Genomic DNA, 18,206 nt, shown 5'->3' with positions numbered 1-18,206 from the left:
CCAGACATTTATCAGCTGTTAACTAGTAATACACTTTATCACTGAAAGGGTGTTCAATATTCCACCCAAAGGACAAGGAGGAGGCAGGCTTCAGGTGACCTCTTCCTTCCCCACTCGCCATGCAAAGCCTTAATACAGAAATTCATGCACTGAGAGACTGTGAATGCATTGTGGTGTTTGAAGGGTGGTTAATAACAGGTGGTTAATGATAGATTACAGGTGGTTAATAAAAGTTACACTGCTGATGAACCAAAGGAAAGCATGAAAAATATACAGCCAGCTTGGAAGCTATGGACCTCATTCCATATCTCCCTCCACAGCCAAAACCTGTCTCTTGCAAACAAGGCATAGCCAGGAATACCGCCAAGTTTGGTAAAGAAATGCCATCCGAAAAGCCCTGCAAGATGGCAAGCACAGCCTCCTTCCTGTTGGCCCATTAAATCTGAGCCAGGCCATATGGCAGGGATAGCCAACCTAACCCAGAGGTTGCTGGACTATAGCTCCCATCATCCCTAACCACTAGTCCAGGTTAGGTGGAGCTGGTGGAAGTTGGGGCCCAGCAGCATTTATTTGGAGGATGCCATGTTAGCTACCTCTGGCTGTGGTGGCAGGAGGAGGACACAGCGGTGACTGGGCAATCAATATTGTCCCAACCAGTGTGCATGACGGAAAGAAACTGGTCCCACTGGCCAGCTAGCGCAAGAGGGTTGGTGAGCTGCATCCTGCCCTCCAATAAATGAGGAAAGTGAAGTAAAAGCTCCAATCTCATTGGCACCTCTCATGGGTGTCACTTGGGGTAGGGGTGTGTGAGTAGTCCCTCCCATGTAGTTTTTAAATGGTCCCCCTCTCTCTCTTCACTTAAGAGGCTCAGGTTGGGTATAAATGTAATAAATAGAATTTAAAAACAGATGGAGGGGTGTGTGTGTGTGTGTGTGTGTGTGTCACCTACTTTGGGGGAGGGAGTTGCTGGTGTTTCAGCTGCTTAGATGTATCCCCCTAAGTTTTAGTCAGATTAGACCTATTGAAAATAAAGGAACCAAGTTCATCATGTCCATTAATTTCAGTGGGTTACTCTGATTAAAGCTAACCCCTTTTCCCAGACCCAAAATGGCAACAAAAGCAACACCTAATCCAGTGAAGAACACCCACCCCCCTTGTGCAACTTTCATAGTTTAATCATGAGTCCCGAAGGGCGGACCAGCAGATGGGTATCCACATGCTCTGGTTGAATTTTGGCAAATCAGCAGCAGGATGCTAGTCCATAATGGCGGGCTGGGGGAAGAGAGCGAGCGAAAGCAGGACGAAGCCCTAAAAATGCCCTTTTTCACACTTTGTTCTTTTTGCAACCGATGTGTAGAGGATAGTCATTAAGACAAAGTGCGTCCTGGTGGATGACTGAGATGCTTTAACAGGAGATCCCCACGTGGAGAAAGCAGTCTCCCAAGGTACACTGGGCAGAAGCCTTACAGCTTTTACCCCTGAGAGAAGGTAGCCTTCCAAATTTAAGTGCTAGTCTGGTAACAAGGAGCAGCGTGTCAGTTGGTGAGTAGGGTGGATGGAGGGCAGGCCAAGCAATCCGGCCCTCCTGTGCACCCAGCATAGAAACCAAACAGGCTGCAGGGAGGAGAGAAGCCCCCTCCTCTGTACCCAGTGTGCAAATGCAGGTTCACTGTGTCCCCCTTCTCCCCCAGCCCCCAGCAGACTAATAAAAAAAATGACAACCTCCAAACTGCAAGACTCCTCAAATCCAAGCAAAATATAACTAGAGCCTCCAGGAGTACTTCATCCATGCCCTCTGGGACAAGGAGAAAACATACAAAGACCACAAACATGCACTTCTAGCATGCAACACCGAAAGATGTAACTACTCAGGAGATGTTCTTTTTGAAAAAAACAAGAAACTGCCCTCATGCAGTCACTGAAAAGAGAAGGTGGAAGGAGAAAGAGTGATCCCCACCACACGTGGGGGGGGGGGGAACGGACTCATGCAAGGAAGCCGCCGAGTGGGCTTTGAGAGCAAGCGCAGGGAGAGTAAAAGGAACATCAGAGCGTACCTGGCTACCTTCTTGCTTGAGAGCCTCTTATTTGGACTGTGGAATGAACAACAGGAAAACTAAGTCAGGAAAACTGACACCCAAGAGCAACAAGCGAAACAGGAAGCAAGCGAAGACAGAGCGGCAGGGGCATATCCTTTACAATTCACGGCACAAATGCACAACACAGCACACCCAGGCCATGCACGGCATGTCCCACCCCATCCCGCCCCAAATGTAAACCCAGCCAGAGGCAACATCTTTTCTGCACACGTTTTTAGCAGCACTGCAACATCGGAACGGAACAAAACGGGCTCTCTGTGGTGCCTGCGGGAGCGTCCACCGCTCTTCCCCCCCCCCCGTGTCCGTTCGCTGGCCAGTCCTGAAAACAGATCCTGAGGCTAAGAATAGAACTTGAGCGTGGTGGGACTTTTGGCTTCTGCTGGATTTAAACCCACCTGTCAGCCAAGCGGGCATCTGAACCCCTGATAGCAAGATGCAGGGAGTGCCAAGCAACGTACCTCAAGCAGGCACACCCCAGAAAAGGTCTGTGGCACACACCTGAAAAAGCCCCACTACGAACCAAGCCTGGACGTGCCTTGGCCATCTTTCTAAGCAGAAGCTTATGTCAGAGAAAGAGGTGAAGGGGCCGGAAGGATGACTGGAAACAGGACAAGAAGGGGGGGAGAAGAACCCAAACCCAATAAGTAGGGGGGCTGAGAGAACTCTTAAAGGTCACCCCTAGGAAAAAGGTTTCTAGCCCAAATCGTGGCATCACCTTTTCTGACCGCTAGAGGCGTGTATATCTGTTTCAGGGGTTACGTTTTAACTGTTAAGATATATAACACTTAGGAGCAACAGCTTGCCCAAAATATTTTTACTCACTGAGGCAAAGGACAAGAGGGCACCTGTCCCCCATCTCCCACAATTCCAAGATCAGGATCTGACCGGAGTCACATCTGCACCATACATTTAAAGCACTATGGTGCCACATTAACAGCCAGGGCTTCTCTCAGAGTTCACTGGGAAAGGTGAATTGATTGTTAAAGCACTTGGGGACCTGCAGCTCTGTGAGAGGAAGAGGGTGTCTCCTAACAACTCTCAGAACCCATAACAAATGACAATTCCCAGAATGCTTTGGGATAAGCCATGACTGTTAACGTGGCAGCATAGTGCTTTCAATATTTGGCGCAGATGTGGCCTGGACTGGGACCTTAATCTTGCTTCAACACTGGGGAAGGGATTGTGTCCTCCACCACACATGAAGGAGTAGGGCTGGTCTTTAGGAGCAGAACATAATATATGCAAACACACAGAGAGCAATGGATTGACCTTTGTGATCAGTTTTTAAGCAGAAGCTGGGTAGCCGCCTATCAGAGAAGCTGTAGGAGTGGGCTTCTTGTATCAACAGAGAATTACTAAAAGGTTCTTTTCAATGCTGAGATTCTATATATAGCACCCTTAATGTGTGCAGTGCTGTACAGAGAAACATGCAAACAAAGGTCAGCCTCTTCTTGGCATTTACAATCTAAGTTCCAGTGGAGAGAAAGGAGAGGCAACTGCATGTAAAAATGGCAACATGGATTTGAACACACCACTTTAGCAGTAGGCATGTCATACAGGTACATGCAGCCAGCAGTGGCCGCAGGTCCCTGTTGACAGAGGCACATGGCACCAAGACGTCCTCGCCATGTTCAGAGGTGGGTGGTACCCACTTGAACTGGTAAGGCAGAAGACAGGGGGAGGGGCCAACAGTAGGTGGAGCCAGAGCCAATGACAGGCACAGCCAGAACTAGAGTCAAAGCAACTTTTGTCGCCCTCCTCCCTGCTGAGTGCTACAAGGGGCAACCCAGGGCCTAAGGAGAAGGTAGCTGGTTGGCTGTGCCATTCCTTGGACTGGCAATGTGTCAGAGAGTAGGCAGGTGGGGGCTGGCTGAGGGTAGGCTGAGGTTAGAGGGGCAGTGCTCCACTTGCCCTGATATACCAGCCTCCACTGTCACACCGTCTCTTCCCCACCTCCATGCCTTCCGATTGTGTGAATTCCCCTTGTGAACATCTACCAGAAGGAGTTAGGGGTGGTGGACATTCAGCATAATCTAATTGCTGGAAATCTATGGAGAAGCAAGAAAGGGGGGCTCTCAGAATACATGATATCTCCATGCACAATGTTTGCAATGCTGTCACAAGCCTTTGATCTCACCACACCAATCTAATGCAATCATTTCCTTCAGGCTGGAAGGGGCTGTATCTGAGTGGCAGGACACCTGCTTTGCATGCAGAAGGTCACAGGTTCAACCCCCAGCACCTCCAAATAAGGACTGGGGAAGAGCCCTGCCTGAAAAACTACTGCCAGTCATTGTGTGGACAATACTGAGCTAAATAGCACGTTAACTCAAATGTAATGTGCAGCTTTTTTGGCTAAATTATGTCATGAAAATTAGGGTGTGCATTAGATTCAATAGCACATTAGATTCGTGTAAATGCAGTAGATCAATTGACAAGACTACAAACCTGCACACATACTCAATTAAGCTTACTTATTGAGTAGACCTGCATAGGATTGCACTGCTGCAAGGCCTCTCCTGTTCTTCTCTATTTGCCTCATCTCCTCCTCCCATCTGCCATACCCAACTCCATGCCTTCTGCCATGGCTTATCCCAACATTTGCCAACATCTGTGCTGACTGAGGCTGATGGGAGTTGCTATCCAAAGCAGGTGGAGGGGGCTAGATTGGTGACAGCTGCTTCATGACTTGCAGTGATCACTATGGTCTCCATTTACCAAGCCAGCCCAACATATTCATCTACAATTCTCAGCCTGCTTTCTAAAACCACCATCGCCTCGTCTTGCTTGAAGCCCCCTACCTCTTTCGCTAGCTGCTGCCATTCCCCACACCCCGTTCTCCTTAGGCCAGCGTAGATCACAAAGGCACCAAAGGAGGAATCCAGAAATGCCACATTTGCTTCAGACACACAGATTAGTTCATGCAAATGAGATTAATTGCAGAGCAGAGAAAATGCCAAAAGGAGGATTCCCAACGGCAGTGCTCTTCCTGGTTTTGAAGGGCTAGAGATAGGGTGTTTTCACAGCGCTAACAAACACCTCCATCTCCCAACATTTTTTTAAGGGCAGTCAACTGAGGGAAAGTTGCACAGACACTGATGTGCATTATCAGCAGCCAGTGATCAAGACTGCTATTGAGGAACAGCCTTCCTCCCTGAACATATACACACAGGCAGTGAAGAGGGTGATGGGGAAGGGCTGTGGCTCAGTGACAGAGAACCTGCTTTGCATGCAGAAGGTCCCGGGTTCAATCTCTGGCATCTCCTGATAGGGCTGGGAGGGGCCCCTGCCTGAAATCCTGGACAGACCCAGACCATAACGGAGATAAAGGGGTCAAGAGCCTGACTCAGTATAAGGCAACTTCCTATGGCTTGTCTCCAATGCCAAGTTATTCGATCCACTGAAATCAATGGACAAAACTAACTTGGATCTATTGCAATGGGTCCACTCTTGAGTATGACTTAGGGGGTCACAACCCTATGTTCCTATCTTATGCAAGAAAATGGTCGACTTGATATTACTAAGAGGATGGGGGTGAGGGTGGGGAAAACCACAACTGAATAATACACTTTGGCAGGCAAGCTGCGCCATCATCACACTTAGCCGTTTTAAATTTGTTATATTTGTAAATAAGCTCTGGGGTTTTATTTTATTACAATCGAGTAATGTATAAATAAACCTTGTGAAATCAACCAGCCAACCAATTTGGCAAACCTCTAATGAAATAAGCCCACCCTGCAGCGTAAGCGCCCCAAATATCAAATGGTTTCAATAACGGGGTGAATATCACTTAAAGCTGCCTGGTAGGCAGACGGGCAGAGGCTAGATTCGAACTGGGGACTTCCTGATTCACGGTTCAGCCTTCACCAATAGACAACAGCAGTTCAGGGCCCTTCCTCTGTACGTACTGCAGACATGATTTGTTAAAAAAGAAAGAAGGGGGAAAGCAAGCACCCATGCTTAGCAAACCATGCGAGTCCTACTTTCCCAAGAACATATAAATCATGCAACTTTAAAGAGAAAGAAGAGTGTCTCGTGCCCCAAACGAGTTACCTATTCATTTCAAGATCATTTAGGCGAGCAGACAGGTCCTCGAGGCGGTTGATTTGTTTGTGGCACTGGGTACAGTAAAACTCAAACGCCTCGTCAGTGATAATGCTGTGCAGTTTCGCCGCAAGTGGGTTGGTGCTAGAAAAATCACAAGTGTGTCATTCTTGTAAAAAAAGGAGAACATTCAGGAAGAGCCCCTCAATTCCACCTGTGGCTTCCAGAAATTGAAAGGAAAGATGACGCATGCTCTCAAGCAGCCAATTTTGGAGACAGGTGGTGTTTTGTAAAAGAAAGGCATGGGCTAGTTAATGCCATTTCAAGAAGATCGTGATTTGCTGCCTCTTTCCAACAAACTGCCACTTCACCCCACGAATCACTTGAAGATTTGCTGAGAGTCTTAGAAGACTACTTCATGATTTTTCTGCCTGTTGCAGAAACTGTAATGCGCCATGCATGATTTTTAATTGTATTATTACTGCTTCTTTTATTTCTTCTAATTTGAAATTCATTGTATTATAATTTGAATTCCATGAACTGGTGGCCACTCACCCAGCACACAAACAAAGACCCTACAGGACAAAATGCAGCATTCCCTAATATACGGTTGGATCCACATTTTCCTTCATATGGATTTTAACAACTTTCAGTCTCTCCCCACTTCAGTGCTTGTGCATGAACTTTACATCTGAACTGTGCCTTTGGGTTTAGGGAAAGGGTGTGCGTGTGCTCGGTTGGTATTTTTTTCCAATTAAAAAAAAGCATCAAGAAAAATACCATTATAAATCAATATGAATATTTCATGTGGTGTATGTGCCTTCTCTCATCTTCAACCACAAATCCATAGACAACATGCTGTGAGCCACCTAAATGCAGTTTGCAGGCCACTGGTGGTCTGTGAACCACAGTTTGGGAATACTTGCAATAGAGTGTCCCAACTGGTGCTCCTCTGCCTTGCTAGAAGCCTTTGCAAAGGTCATTATCAGGAGAGCCAGATCCCATCCGCACTATAGGATACTGGATGGGAACGTCAAACCCAGGAGCCAAATACAGCCCTCCAGGCTTTTCTGTGTGACCCTTGGAACTCTCCCCAAGCCAACATAGTTGCACGTGATCTGTGCCAACATTTACACATGTAGTGATCTGTAGCAGCCATTTTTGGTACTGTGACAGCTATTTAAAAAAAATTGCAGTAAGGATTTAAAATATGTTTGAGAGAGGCTGGTGGTTATACCTCCCCTGCACTGAAATAAACTTCTGGAAGCCACAAGGTTTAAATAGGAGAGAAGGTTAATAGTGAAAACCACAAAGGAGAGGTTTAATTTAAACACACACACACAAGCAAACACAAACATAGACATAGACACACAGAGGTGTGAGTTGGTAGAAACAAGGTTAAATTTACAAACACCTGGAAAGACAGTAAATGACTTGGCTCAGTTCCTACTGTTTTGCTGAGCAACTTACATCTCAAGAGGAGGCTGCAAGCATCTGTTTGGGTGCAAAGAAACAACAAGCCAAGCAGCATCAGTCCCAGGGTTTGGAGGGCCCTGGGGAAAGACCCTCTCTTTGTGCCCCCTCAGTGAATGTGCATCCAGGGGGCTCTTGTCAGAGGTACCCCTGCAGGAATATGTGGGTCTGTGGCAGATGCCCAAACATGCTGACCTAGAACTGAAGCCATTGCAAACTACAGGAGCTTCACACTTTTTGGTGTGTAGTCAAAAAGCTTTGGCACTGTATGCATAACAGCATTTTTATACCAAGCTACTGATTTCAGATGAAGTTGTTCTAAAATGTGCAACCAACTCCCACAAGTCATCCTCTTCTTACCCCCAAAGAAGTCATTCACTTTAAAAAATAATAATTGAACACTGCGGCCTAGCAGGAGCTGAAGCTTGCAAGGAGGAGGAAAAAAGCACAATGAAGAATCAAACCTAGAGAAGAACAAGCTCTGGTGCTGACTAATACAACACTTTTCATTTCGCTCCACACAATTTGGAGCGCAATGCTCCTTCCTTGGGAGAAGGAAACACTTGCAACTTGTTAAATGCAGAAACACCCTGCTCTGAAAATCTGGACTTGAGAACCACCTCTGCACAAGTTGCAAAGCAAAATGTTCCTCTCTCTGTAAATGCAACAGCTGTTGCTTTTGCTTAAGTAAGGGCATCACTGTGGGGAAGACTGGGAGAAGAAAGCAAAACCAAACTGCAGATAGAAGAAGTTCATCATAGAGAGCATAGAGAGATGTTCAAGTCATTCTCAAGCTACACCACCAATCTCAGGAGGGCACCGGGAGGGCAGAGAGTAGAGGACATATTTGTATGCTTGCTGGGACAAGATGGCAGCTTCTGAGCTAGGAGAGGAGTAAGATGCATCTTCCTGTTCATATCTCCATAGGAAATCCCTGCTCCTGCTGGACCACTGACAACAGGAAGCCCTTCAACCCGTTTGTGCAACTCTTCCTATTTTCTCCTGCTCACTCAGGACTAGCCAGCGCCAAGCATCCTGTCAACAACCACATAAGTCGGTAGCAGCCGGTAGCCAGAGCCCAGCTCAGCATCTTTCAGGGGCATCCCCTTTGGCAAACAGCCTTAGGACCAGACAGCCCCAGGTTCAATCCCAGGCATCTGCAAGCTAGAGACTAGGAGAGACGCTTGCTTGAAATCCAGGAGAGCTGCTGCCAACCGGTGGTCTGATAAGGCAGCTTTCTCTGTTCCTATGGCAAACTGGCTCCTCCGGCTTGCCTCATTTCCCAGCCGGTTCATTTGGCACCAATGTATGGTCCATCTGCACATGGCCTTACTTAGATCCCATCAAAGTCCTCGTTTCCTTGCATGGAGTAAAGATGTGTTTGCACTAAGCTATTGGGGTGATTTGCTAGCACACCTGGCAACCTGGACCCATTGCATGCCAAGGGCACAGGCGATGATGACCTGTGTGCCGCAGGCACATGTAATCCAGGTAGAGAAACATCTGCACAGATATGGGAGAAATGCCCTAAAATGAAGGCCTCTCTATGGACTGCATGGGAAAGGCAGGAGAAAGGTGCTTTATTCTGCTCAGAAGGCACCAGAGAAGGTATGTGACACCCATCATCTTCCATAGCTATTTCGTACAGCCAAAGAAAGTATCGCTCTCTCACACAAATCATTTTCTCCCTGCTACTTAGAACACATTTATATGGATCTGTAGAGGTGAGAGAAGCAGGATTTGTGGTGCACAGGGCTTTTTGTCATAGCTCAGTGGTAGAGCATCTGCTTTCCATGCATAAGGTCAGGCTGGGAAGGACCCTTCTCTGAACTCTGGAAATCCAGAGAGAGTCAGTGTAGACAATACCAAGCAAGATGGATCAATGGTCTGACTCAGTGCAAGGCACCTTTCTATGTTTCCAAAGGCAGAGCACCTCTGCTTTTCATGTGGATGCCGTCAGGTTAAATCTCCAGGTAGAACGGGGAAAGAGCTCTCTCCGAAATCCTGCAGAGCCAGTAAGTATAGGCAAGATTGAGCCAGATGGACCAATGGTCTAACTTGGGATGGTGCAGCTTGCTATGTAGCACAGACATTTTCTTCATGCTGCCTGTGTGTTGTTGGCTCACAGCTATTCCCCTGCACATTCAGCACACAGAGGGGAGAAAACTGTGGCAAGGTGTGCCCTGGCAGCTTCAGAGTATCAGGCTGGTAAACAAGCCAACTCGATACCAGCAAAAACCTGTTTGGTGGAAGTACCCAATACCCAAGCTAACCCCAACTGGGTGCGGAGTGTTGAGAATATGGAGACAGTGCGACCAGGCAGTGCTGGGAACGTGCTGGAACAACCAGGCCTTCCCATCCACCACTTGACCCATGTTTGATATGCTAGTGTGCCGCTGCTGAAAGTACGCCCAAGTGCTTGTAGAGCTGTGGTCAGGATGTGTGTGCTGGAGCAATTTTTTTTATTAGTCTTCAATTACAGTCCAATAATAGCCCCATTATAACAATACCAATTTATAATACAATTATTAATACCAATTGTTCAAATACCAAATTATATAATTTAGATGAAGTAGCCCCCTGCATGCTAGATTTGATGGATGTATTATTTGCATTCTTTCTGCGTTCCAAAATCTTATTAATTTGGAACCCTGAACTCAAAGGGCCAGGGAACCTGGGAATTAGAAGGCAGAAGAGGTTGCAACACAGTGCCCTCTAGCGGTGGCTACACTGGTACTGCAGCTACTAGGCCGAATGGAGGCTCGCCTTTACAGACTAGGCCGAATGGAGGCTCGCCTTTACACACTAGGCCGAATGGAGGTGGGGACTTGCCTGGGTGTGGGTTGGGGGCAGGAGGGGACGGGATAGGTAATGGATCAGGACAGGGTGGGGGGAATCACAGGGATGAGCCACAGCAACGTGTGGCCGGCCAGCTAGTCCCTTATACAACAACTGCAGTATTAATAACTTCTATTCGTGTTGACACATTAAATGATTTATAAAACTACAAGTGAGGAACTCAAGCTATATCCTTGTTCTTCCTGTGTGTGGAAATTATTCTGTCCATGGTGTTTCTTCCTGTCCTCGTAGGATGTTATGTCTTTCTTTCCCCCGGTTGTTGTTGTTATCCATCATGCCTTGGACAGAGCTGATATCCCATTGTTGTTCCAGTGTTTTGCAACTTTAACAACAGCCGCAAAACTCACTCTGTCCCAATAAATAACCTGTTGTCACCATTTTTCCTCTCAGCCTGGGAAGAAGAGTGATCTGGCAAGCTGTAGATGACTCAATAAAAACCTTATCACTTCCTTGGCAGTTCAGACTCCTTTCATCCTTCCTTCCAACCGAAGATATATGAGCAATTATACTTCCAATTAAATTAAATTCCAAGTCCTCTTAGCATTATTCAGTTCACTTCGTAAACAATAAAGAATGGGGAAGAATCAGCTCTAAATTTCCATCATAAACCTTTTGCAAAATAGAACTTCCCTCCCTTTTTGCTTTTTTTACACACACAGTTTCGTTTGATATTATATTCCATATTTATAATCCAATTTCTTCCATCCTTGCTTGTACAAATATAATTTGAACTAACGTTCAAAGGAGGGTTGATGAATCATAAATGTAGAGAAGAAAACTTTATATAAAGAAAACGTAGGCTCCCTTCCTCCCTGTCTTTTGCACCGAAGTCTTATCTCAAGTTCAAACCTTAAAGTCCTTGCAGTTGGGTTTGCTCCGGAATTTGTGATCTCATCTCTTCTAACACACGCCTGTACTTTAGTCCAATTAAACTCTAACAGCAGAACCTCTGCTTCTTAATGGCGGCATTGGACGGTTTTCAACAGGTCAAGTGCTTTCCATGCCGGAGCGAGAGCCAGGTACCGAGACGAACTGTGAGTGAAGCCCATTCCCCCCGTCCCTGGGGGGAATTTGGAAGGATAATCACCCTAAATCATCCTTGTTTTTCCTTCACCAACAATCTCCTACTGTCGTGGGGCCTGCCTCCATTAAAGCAGAACAGAACTGGAAGCCGTGTGCTGGAGCAATCTCAAGACTGTTCACCAATACTGCTAACCGCATGGCTCTAATAGATTTCCTTCCGGCCAATGTTTACTGCAGCCTTTGCCAACCCTTGCCCTCCAGATGTTGCTGGATTACAACTCCCATCAGCTTCAACTAGCATAGCATGTTGGCTAGGGCTGATGGGAGTTGTAGTTCAACTTTATTGAGGACACCATATTGGGAAAGGTTGGTTTAGTGGCAGGCTCAAATACATATAGCTAGAGTTATATGCAACAGTTTCTTTTGACACAGCAACCAGTGGTGGTGGTGCTGAAGACAGGCTACGGAAGAAGCTTAGAGACAGGCACCAGCCAGTTGAGAAACGTTCAAAATGCAGCAACATGAGACACAGGGTCTGGCCAATTTACCTGGGAGAGAGGAAGGATGAACTGCTGAAGCCACTTTCTCCGTTGCACAAGCTGTCTGAGAAGAGATCCACCTCATTCCCTTCCCCGTAGTCCTCAAAGTGCTCCTCCCCGCTGAGTACGGTGACGATGGAGTGATTGTTAATGTCCGAGGTCAAAGGCAGGTCATGAGGGTGAGATCTGTGGGTGAAAAGCGAAGTCAGTATCTCAAGAGAAAGAGCCAAGGCGTCCACCACACCCACAGCTTCCAACAAATGCTGGCCACACCCCTGCAGAGAGCGGCAGTGATGGAGTCATGCTCAAGACTGCTGCCTGCATTTTCTGCTGCCACAGGTCCACAATATCATTATTTATTACATTTATCAGTCTTTATGCAATTATTTATGTATTATTACATTTACCATGTGGCTTCACCACAATGGCATTCAGGAGCCAAATTTACAGTTATCTACTATATATTTTAGGGATGCCGGTGGCGCTGTGGTCTAAACCACTGAGCCTAGGGCTTGCCGATCAGAAGGTCGGTGGTTCGAATCCCTGCAATGGGGTGAGCTCCCGCTGCTCGGTTCCAGCTCCTGCCAACCTAGCAATTCAAAAGCACGTCAAAGTGCAAGTAAATAGGTGCCTCTCCAGCGGGAAGGTAAACACCGTTTCCGTGCACTGCTCTGGTTTTGCCAGAAGCGACTTAGTCATGCTGGCCACATGACCCAGAAAAACTGTCTGCGGACAAACGTTGGCTCCCTTGGCCAGTAAAGCGAGATGAGTGCCGCAACCCCAGAGTCATTCGCGACTGGACTTAACAGTCAGGGGTCTTTTACCTTTACCTTTACGATATATTTTGGAAAGTTGTTACTTTGTTTGTTCACTACCCATTTCGGCACCTCTTAAGATATTGTAATCAAATTTTGCATGATGATCCCCGAGATCAAAGAACAGGTGATACGGTTGCACATCACTTTGAATCAAGATGGCAGACTGAACTGATCAAAGCAACTGCATTGATTTTATGCTTTCTTAGCAATGCCTGAGCAATGCCATGTATGGGGCTGCTAGTAGATAAATATTTTGGGCTGACTTGCTTAACAGGAGCAGCGGTGATTGCGGGAAGGGAGCTTTTATCAACTAGGTGCCTTCCAGCTGCATTGGACTCATAGTCCCATCAGCCTCAGCCAGCAGGGTGTGAAATGGGAGAGCCAGGGGCCTGCATGGCACTCTTCTGCAGATGGCAGAATGTCACCTGGCTGGCTATTGAGGGAACAGGATGATGGATTCAATGGGCCTTTGGCCTGATGCAGCAGGGCTCTGACATTGGATGCAATCCTCCCCTCTTCCTTGTTTCAGTCTGGTGACCAAACCAATCACTGCTCTGTCCTGGAGAACACCACTCAAGCTGTGCATTCACACAAGGCCAAGGCATGTGAAACATGGCAGAGCTTGCATGCACACACCCAAGGCTGCAAATCTGCGCAGACCCAGCGTCGCAGAAGGTGCTGTGAATGCCCAAGCACAACACAAATATAGTTGGGCCAAGCAAAACTTATGACCTTTGCAGAAAGTGCATACAATAAGGCAGTGGCTGTATGGCAGGAAACCAATCTAAGAGGCGGTTGAATCAACAGTAAAATATTTTCAGCTGCACAGCCAACCCACATATTAAAGTATTGCGGCATTTAGGACTGCATAATCCTATTAAGGGCCCAGGAACGCACTTTTAAGCAGTGTAACTTGTCAAAGGCACAGATGCCAGGCTTATTTCACAGATACCAGCATTCCGTAACAAAAAGCACGCCATTTGTACATGGGTGCACAGCCTAGCGTACAGAGTCACAGATGCGAGTCCTCGTTTGCCATTTTAACCTAGCTGAGTTGTCACTGGACAGGTCTTGGGACGTGGTCCTGCAGCCTCACTTCCCTGACTGGAAAATGGGCCTAAGGGCCACCCACTTTGCAAGGTAAATGAGGTTGAATCTTTAGGTGAGCTACAGGTCTTTCAGTACTGAGGAACTTTAAAAGCTTGGAAAGGCTCTTCAAATATAATTTATAAGTCAGAGTAAGAAGTGGCTTAAAACAAAAGCACCAACCCCCTGCACCTCTATGTGGATGAGAATTCGTGACACTGATCCTTCCTTAATTCAAAAACAGGAAACCCAGAGTTATCAGGAATTCTAGGGATGCAAAAGTGTGTGTGCGTTTTGTGTTAACAGACGGAACAGTCGTGCTATCATCCAGGAAACAGGAGGAGGAGTGAGGCTGTGTTCCTCATTGCTGATGAAAAACTTCCAACAAGCAAAGGCAACACAGAGATTCAGGTTGTAGTACTCCAAAACACAGTACAGATGATGAAAAAGCTACAAGCATTGCCCAAGTATAATATACAATTATGTTACTTTTGGGATTTGCTCCATTGTGTTTTAAGGTTTGTGTGTATCTGTGGGGTCTGTGTGTGTAAGTGCATGCTAGTGTTATGAAAAGATTACAGAATTCTGGGAAGCAATCTTCAAAAGAAATAAGAAAAATCAGTGAAATCGGTCGTCTAAACTGGGCTCACAACTTGGGTTTAATTTTGATATTTGAGGAAGAGAGTAAAAATAAATACACTACTCAAGGAACTAGTGACCTCTCCTCTGGCAGCAGTAGTACCACTCAGTTGCTGGTGTCACTTCCAGTTGTTGCTCAGCTGGTGTTCACCTGTGACAGGGCCCTTTCAGTGGTGGTTCGCCATCTGTGGAGTGCCCTCCCTCATTACTGACTTTCAGAAGAAATTTTTAAAACATTCCTGTTTAGCCAGGCATTTTTGATGGCTCAAAAATACCGGCCATGGGAAGTAAGCTTCTGGAAAGGGAGAGGAATGTGTCCCCATTTTGGTAAAGATCGCTGACGCACTAAAAACAAGGGAAGTGCATGAGCAGAAGGCAGCAAGATGGGAGTCAAATCTCTGGACATCAACAAGGAGAAGATCTTCTGACCACCAGCAAAACAGAAATAAGGAAGAGATCAAATTCCCAGTGCAGGAAGGAAATATTGGAGGAAAGTAGATATGAAAATCTAGTAAAACCCAGGGAGGGAGGGAGGGAGGGAGGGAGGGAGGGAGGGAGGGAGGGAGGGAGGGAGGGAGGGAGGGGAAGAGCGAGCAAGAAGTGGTCAAGCCAATCTTATGGGAGGCAAATCCCTGTCAAGGTCAAGGCAAGGCCAGTTATGCAAAAGGCCCAATTTCTGCTTCTGTTCATATGTCCTATCAGTCAAACAGCTCAAATATTCAGGGAACACATTCTAGGAGAGTTCAAATTTGGACCCATATATATTTACTATATCCAATGCCATATTTCAGATCCTTGTCAACAAAATAAGGAAATGCCCATCTGGATGAGCAATCGTTTGTAACATAGAAAGGGGAGCATTTTTATCAACAGGTATAGCCATACGCTAGGAATGACCACTAGCATATTAGAAATAGATGGCACAGAGTGTCCATCAAGTTTTGGGTTGTTGTTGTTTTTTGGGGGGAAATAATTTAGTTTGTCCACACTAAAAGGGGGGTGGGGGTGGGACGACATTCCAAGGCAGCTCTAAATAATTATACACACCATTATAAAAATTGTCTATTATTATTGTATGCTGCACTGACAACTGCCCTGGGCTCTTGTGAGAAGCCATCATGATAATCATTCCTGCCATTCTCATTGAGAGCAACATTCCCATAGATTAGTTAGGATCATGTGGATAGCAGCAAAAATAAGTGTGGGCTGGAAAATGGAAATGTCAACCAATTTCAGCTGAATGGTTATTAAAATGTCCAGAGCTGGCAGAAATGGATAAACTGTGCCGCTCCATCCAAGGGAGAGAAGGCAAACTGTGGAATAGCCATCTAATCGGGAGATGGACTTGCTTTGTTAAGCACTGGAATGCAAAATTATGGAACTGAGAAAGGCTTGAAAGGAATCTTTTTCTGTAATGAATGATGATGGCAACAATAATAATAATAATAAATGAAAAATCACCACCCATTCTTTTTCCTTCTAGTCCTCATACCACTGGCTTCTTGCAGTAAATGGAGGGGGTCCAGGCTCATTCTCTGTGTGTATGTGTGTCAGGGATAAAAAAAAAAACCAAACCCTCCTCCTAGGACATACCATTCCTGGCTGGGCAATACAATGCCTACCAACGAGCATATCTCTCTCTCTCTCTCTCTCTCTCTCTCTCTCTCTCTCTCTCTCTCTCTCTCTCTCTCTCCCCACTCAAGTTTTAACTTCAACTTCTTTTCCACCCTAGCACATCTATTAATCCCACACATAACCCTTTATAAGACTTGCAGGAATGAAATTTTCCACCTTGCTTTCCAAAATGCAATGGTGATATTAATTTGCTGGCTGCCTGACCTTGCGTCTCCAGTGCTTGTAAAGAAGCCACTTGAAAGCTACACACACTGAACTGCCACTATCCTGGTCAAACACACCACTTTTAAAAGGACAAATATCCCACCCACCCGCCTCCAAAGAAAGGCATTTGTACCTACAGGCAGGAGAGTCCAATGCACTGAGCCATACTCCCAGGAGGCCGGGCAGGGCGAACGCAAGCTGGCATGCTTGCTAATTCTCTCCAGGAAAAAAAAGGGCCTTGGTGGCCTCGCAGCTCAGAAGCTGATTATGGACTGAGGGTTAGCAACCACTGAGCCCAGCTCATTTCAGCAAAGAAAGCGGCAGGAGGCTAATCCCAGTCCCCCCTCTTAATCTGCAGGGCCTCCAGCAGCAAAAACACTCTTTCAGCCCCGGATCACAATCAGAACCTTCTCCAGCTCCTTGTGGGCATATGAGAAGTCCTCTTTCAGATTCTCCAAGTAGAAAGTGAACAGGGTTTTTGGGGGGGGTGGGAGAAGCTTTGCCTAACCCTAAACTAGTGCGAAGGCACAGCTTAAGTCCCAAGTCAACTTAAAAAGCAACAACACCCTGATACCCAAAATGGAAAACCTGAGGAGTCCTCCCTTCTCATGGATACATATGGTGGCTTATGCCCAACAGGGAACTAGTCGGACAGGGCTATAGTTAAGCCAGCCTCAGTCAGCTCCTGCCAGAGAACCTGGAGAATTTGTTGTTGTTTAGTTGTTTAGTCGTGTCCGACTCTTCGTGACCCCATGGACCATAGCATTACTGCCAGCCAAAGCCCCACCCAGGACTTGTAGCTTGGTGGTAGAGCGGAGACTTTGTAGGAAATCATCGGTACAATTCCTGACAGTGTAGACATTCCTGGCCCAAGTAGGCCAGTGGTCTGACTTCACCAAGAAGGTCCCCCCCTCCAAGCCTTATCAGGACGAATGATTGCTATGATCAGGTTGGCTCACACTCTGGACACTTTTTAGAGAAGGTGGCAGGTGGATGTATGAATACACTTTTTTCTTTCATTGAACAGGTCAAGTTAAAAAAGGGGGGGTACCAGCATGACTGTATGATTGCCTTTTCAAAAACACACAAAATACCTCCAACCTCGGGGGTGGAAATTAGCATGCACTTCCCCAAAACTTTGACTTTGTTCTGCACAAGACAAACCTTGCAGGTCAACACAGCAGGGGTGCCAAGTGGAATAAAATACTGGGGGGAGGTAAGCCCCGCCCCTCATAATCAATCAATGTCCAGAAGAGGGCAACCAAAATGGTCAAAGGCCTGGAAACGATGCCTTATGAGGAACGGCTTAGGGAGCTGGGTATGTTTAGCCTGGAGAAGAGAAGGTTAAGGGGTGATATGATAGCCACGTTCAAATATATAAAAGGATATCATATAGAGGAGGGAGAAAGGTTGTTTTCTGCTGCTCCAGAGAAGCGGACACGGAGCAATGGATTCAAACTTCAAGAAAGAAGATTCCACCTAAACATTAGGAAGAACTTCCTGCAGTAAGAGCTGTTCGGCAGTGGAATTTGCTACCAAGGAGTGTGGTGGAGTCTCCTTCTTTGGAGGTCTTTAAGCAGAGGCTTGACAGGCATATGTCAAGAATGCTTTGGTGGTGTTTCCTGCTTGGCAGGGGGTTGGACTGGATGGCCCTTGTGGTCTCTTCCAACTCTATGATTCTATGAATCACAGGACATGGTGCACACACACCATCAACTTTGGGGGGCCCTGCTTCCTTAAATATTTTATTGGGGAGGGGCCGAAGACCCCTCAGCCCCCTGCAGCTGGCT

General features: G+C 46.6%; 1 protein-coding gene across 12 annotated transcripts in view; it reads right to left on the bottom strand.

Annotated features, from left to right (window-relative positions):
- Positions 1-18,206, bottom strand: part of RAB11FIP3 (RAB11 family interacting protein 3) — a 101,017-nt gene that overhangs the window by 12,182 nt on the left and 70,629 nt on the right. For 8 of the 12 annotated variants that reach the window (XM_035131072.2, XM_035131071.2, XM_035131070.2 and 5 more), the window contains 3 exons: positions 12,044-12,220; positions 6,150-6,284; positions 2,055-2,090 (listed from right to left, as the gene is read on the bottom strand). In XM_035131072.2, coding sequence (XP_034986963.1) covers positions 2,055-2,090; positions 6,150-6,284; positions 12,044-12,220 — 348 coding nt within the window. The remainder of the gene's footprint in view (positions 1-2,054; positions 2,091-6,149; positions 6,285-12,043; positions 12,221-18,206) is intronic. The other 4 variants (XM_035131068.2, XM_035131078.2, XM_035131067.2 and 1 more) reach the window with 3 other exon arrangements.

This window comes from Zootoca vivipara, chromosome 14 (assembly GCF_963506605.1).
Source record: "Zootoca vivipara chromosome 14, rZooViv1.1, whole genome shotgun sequence".
Taxonomy (NCBI): Eukaryota; Metazoa; Chordata; class Lepidosauria; order Squamata; family Lacertidae; genus Zootoca; species Zootoca vivipara.
The sequence above is the reverse complement of the archived record's forward strand: the minus strand, read 5'-3'. Positions and strand labels throughout refer to the sequence as shown.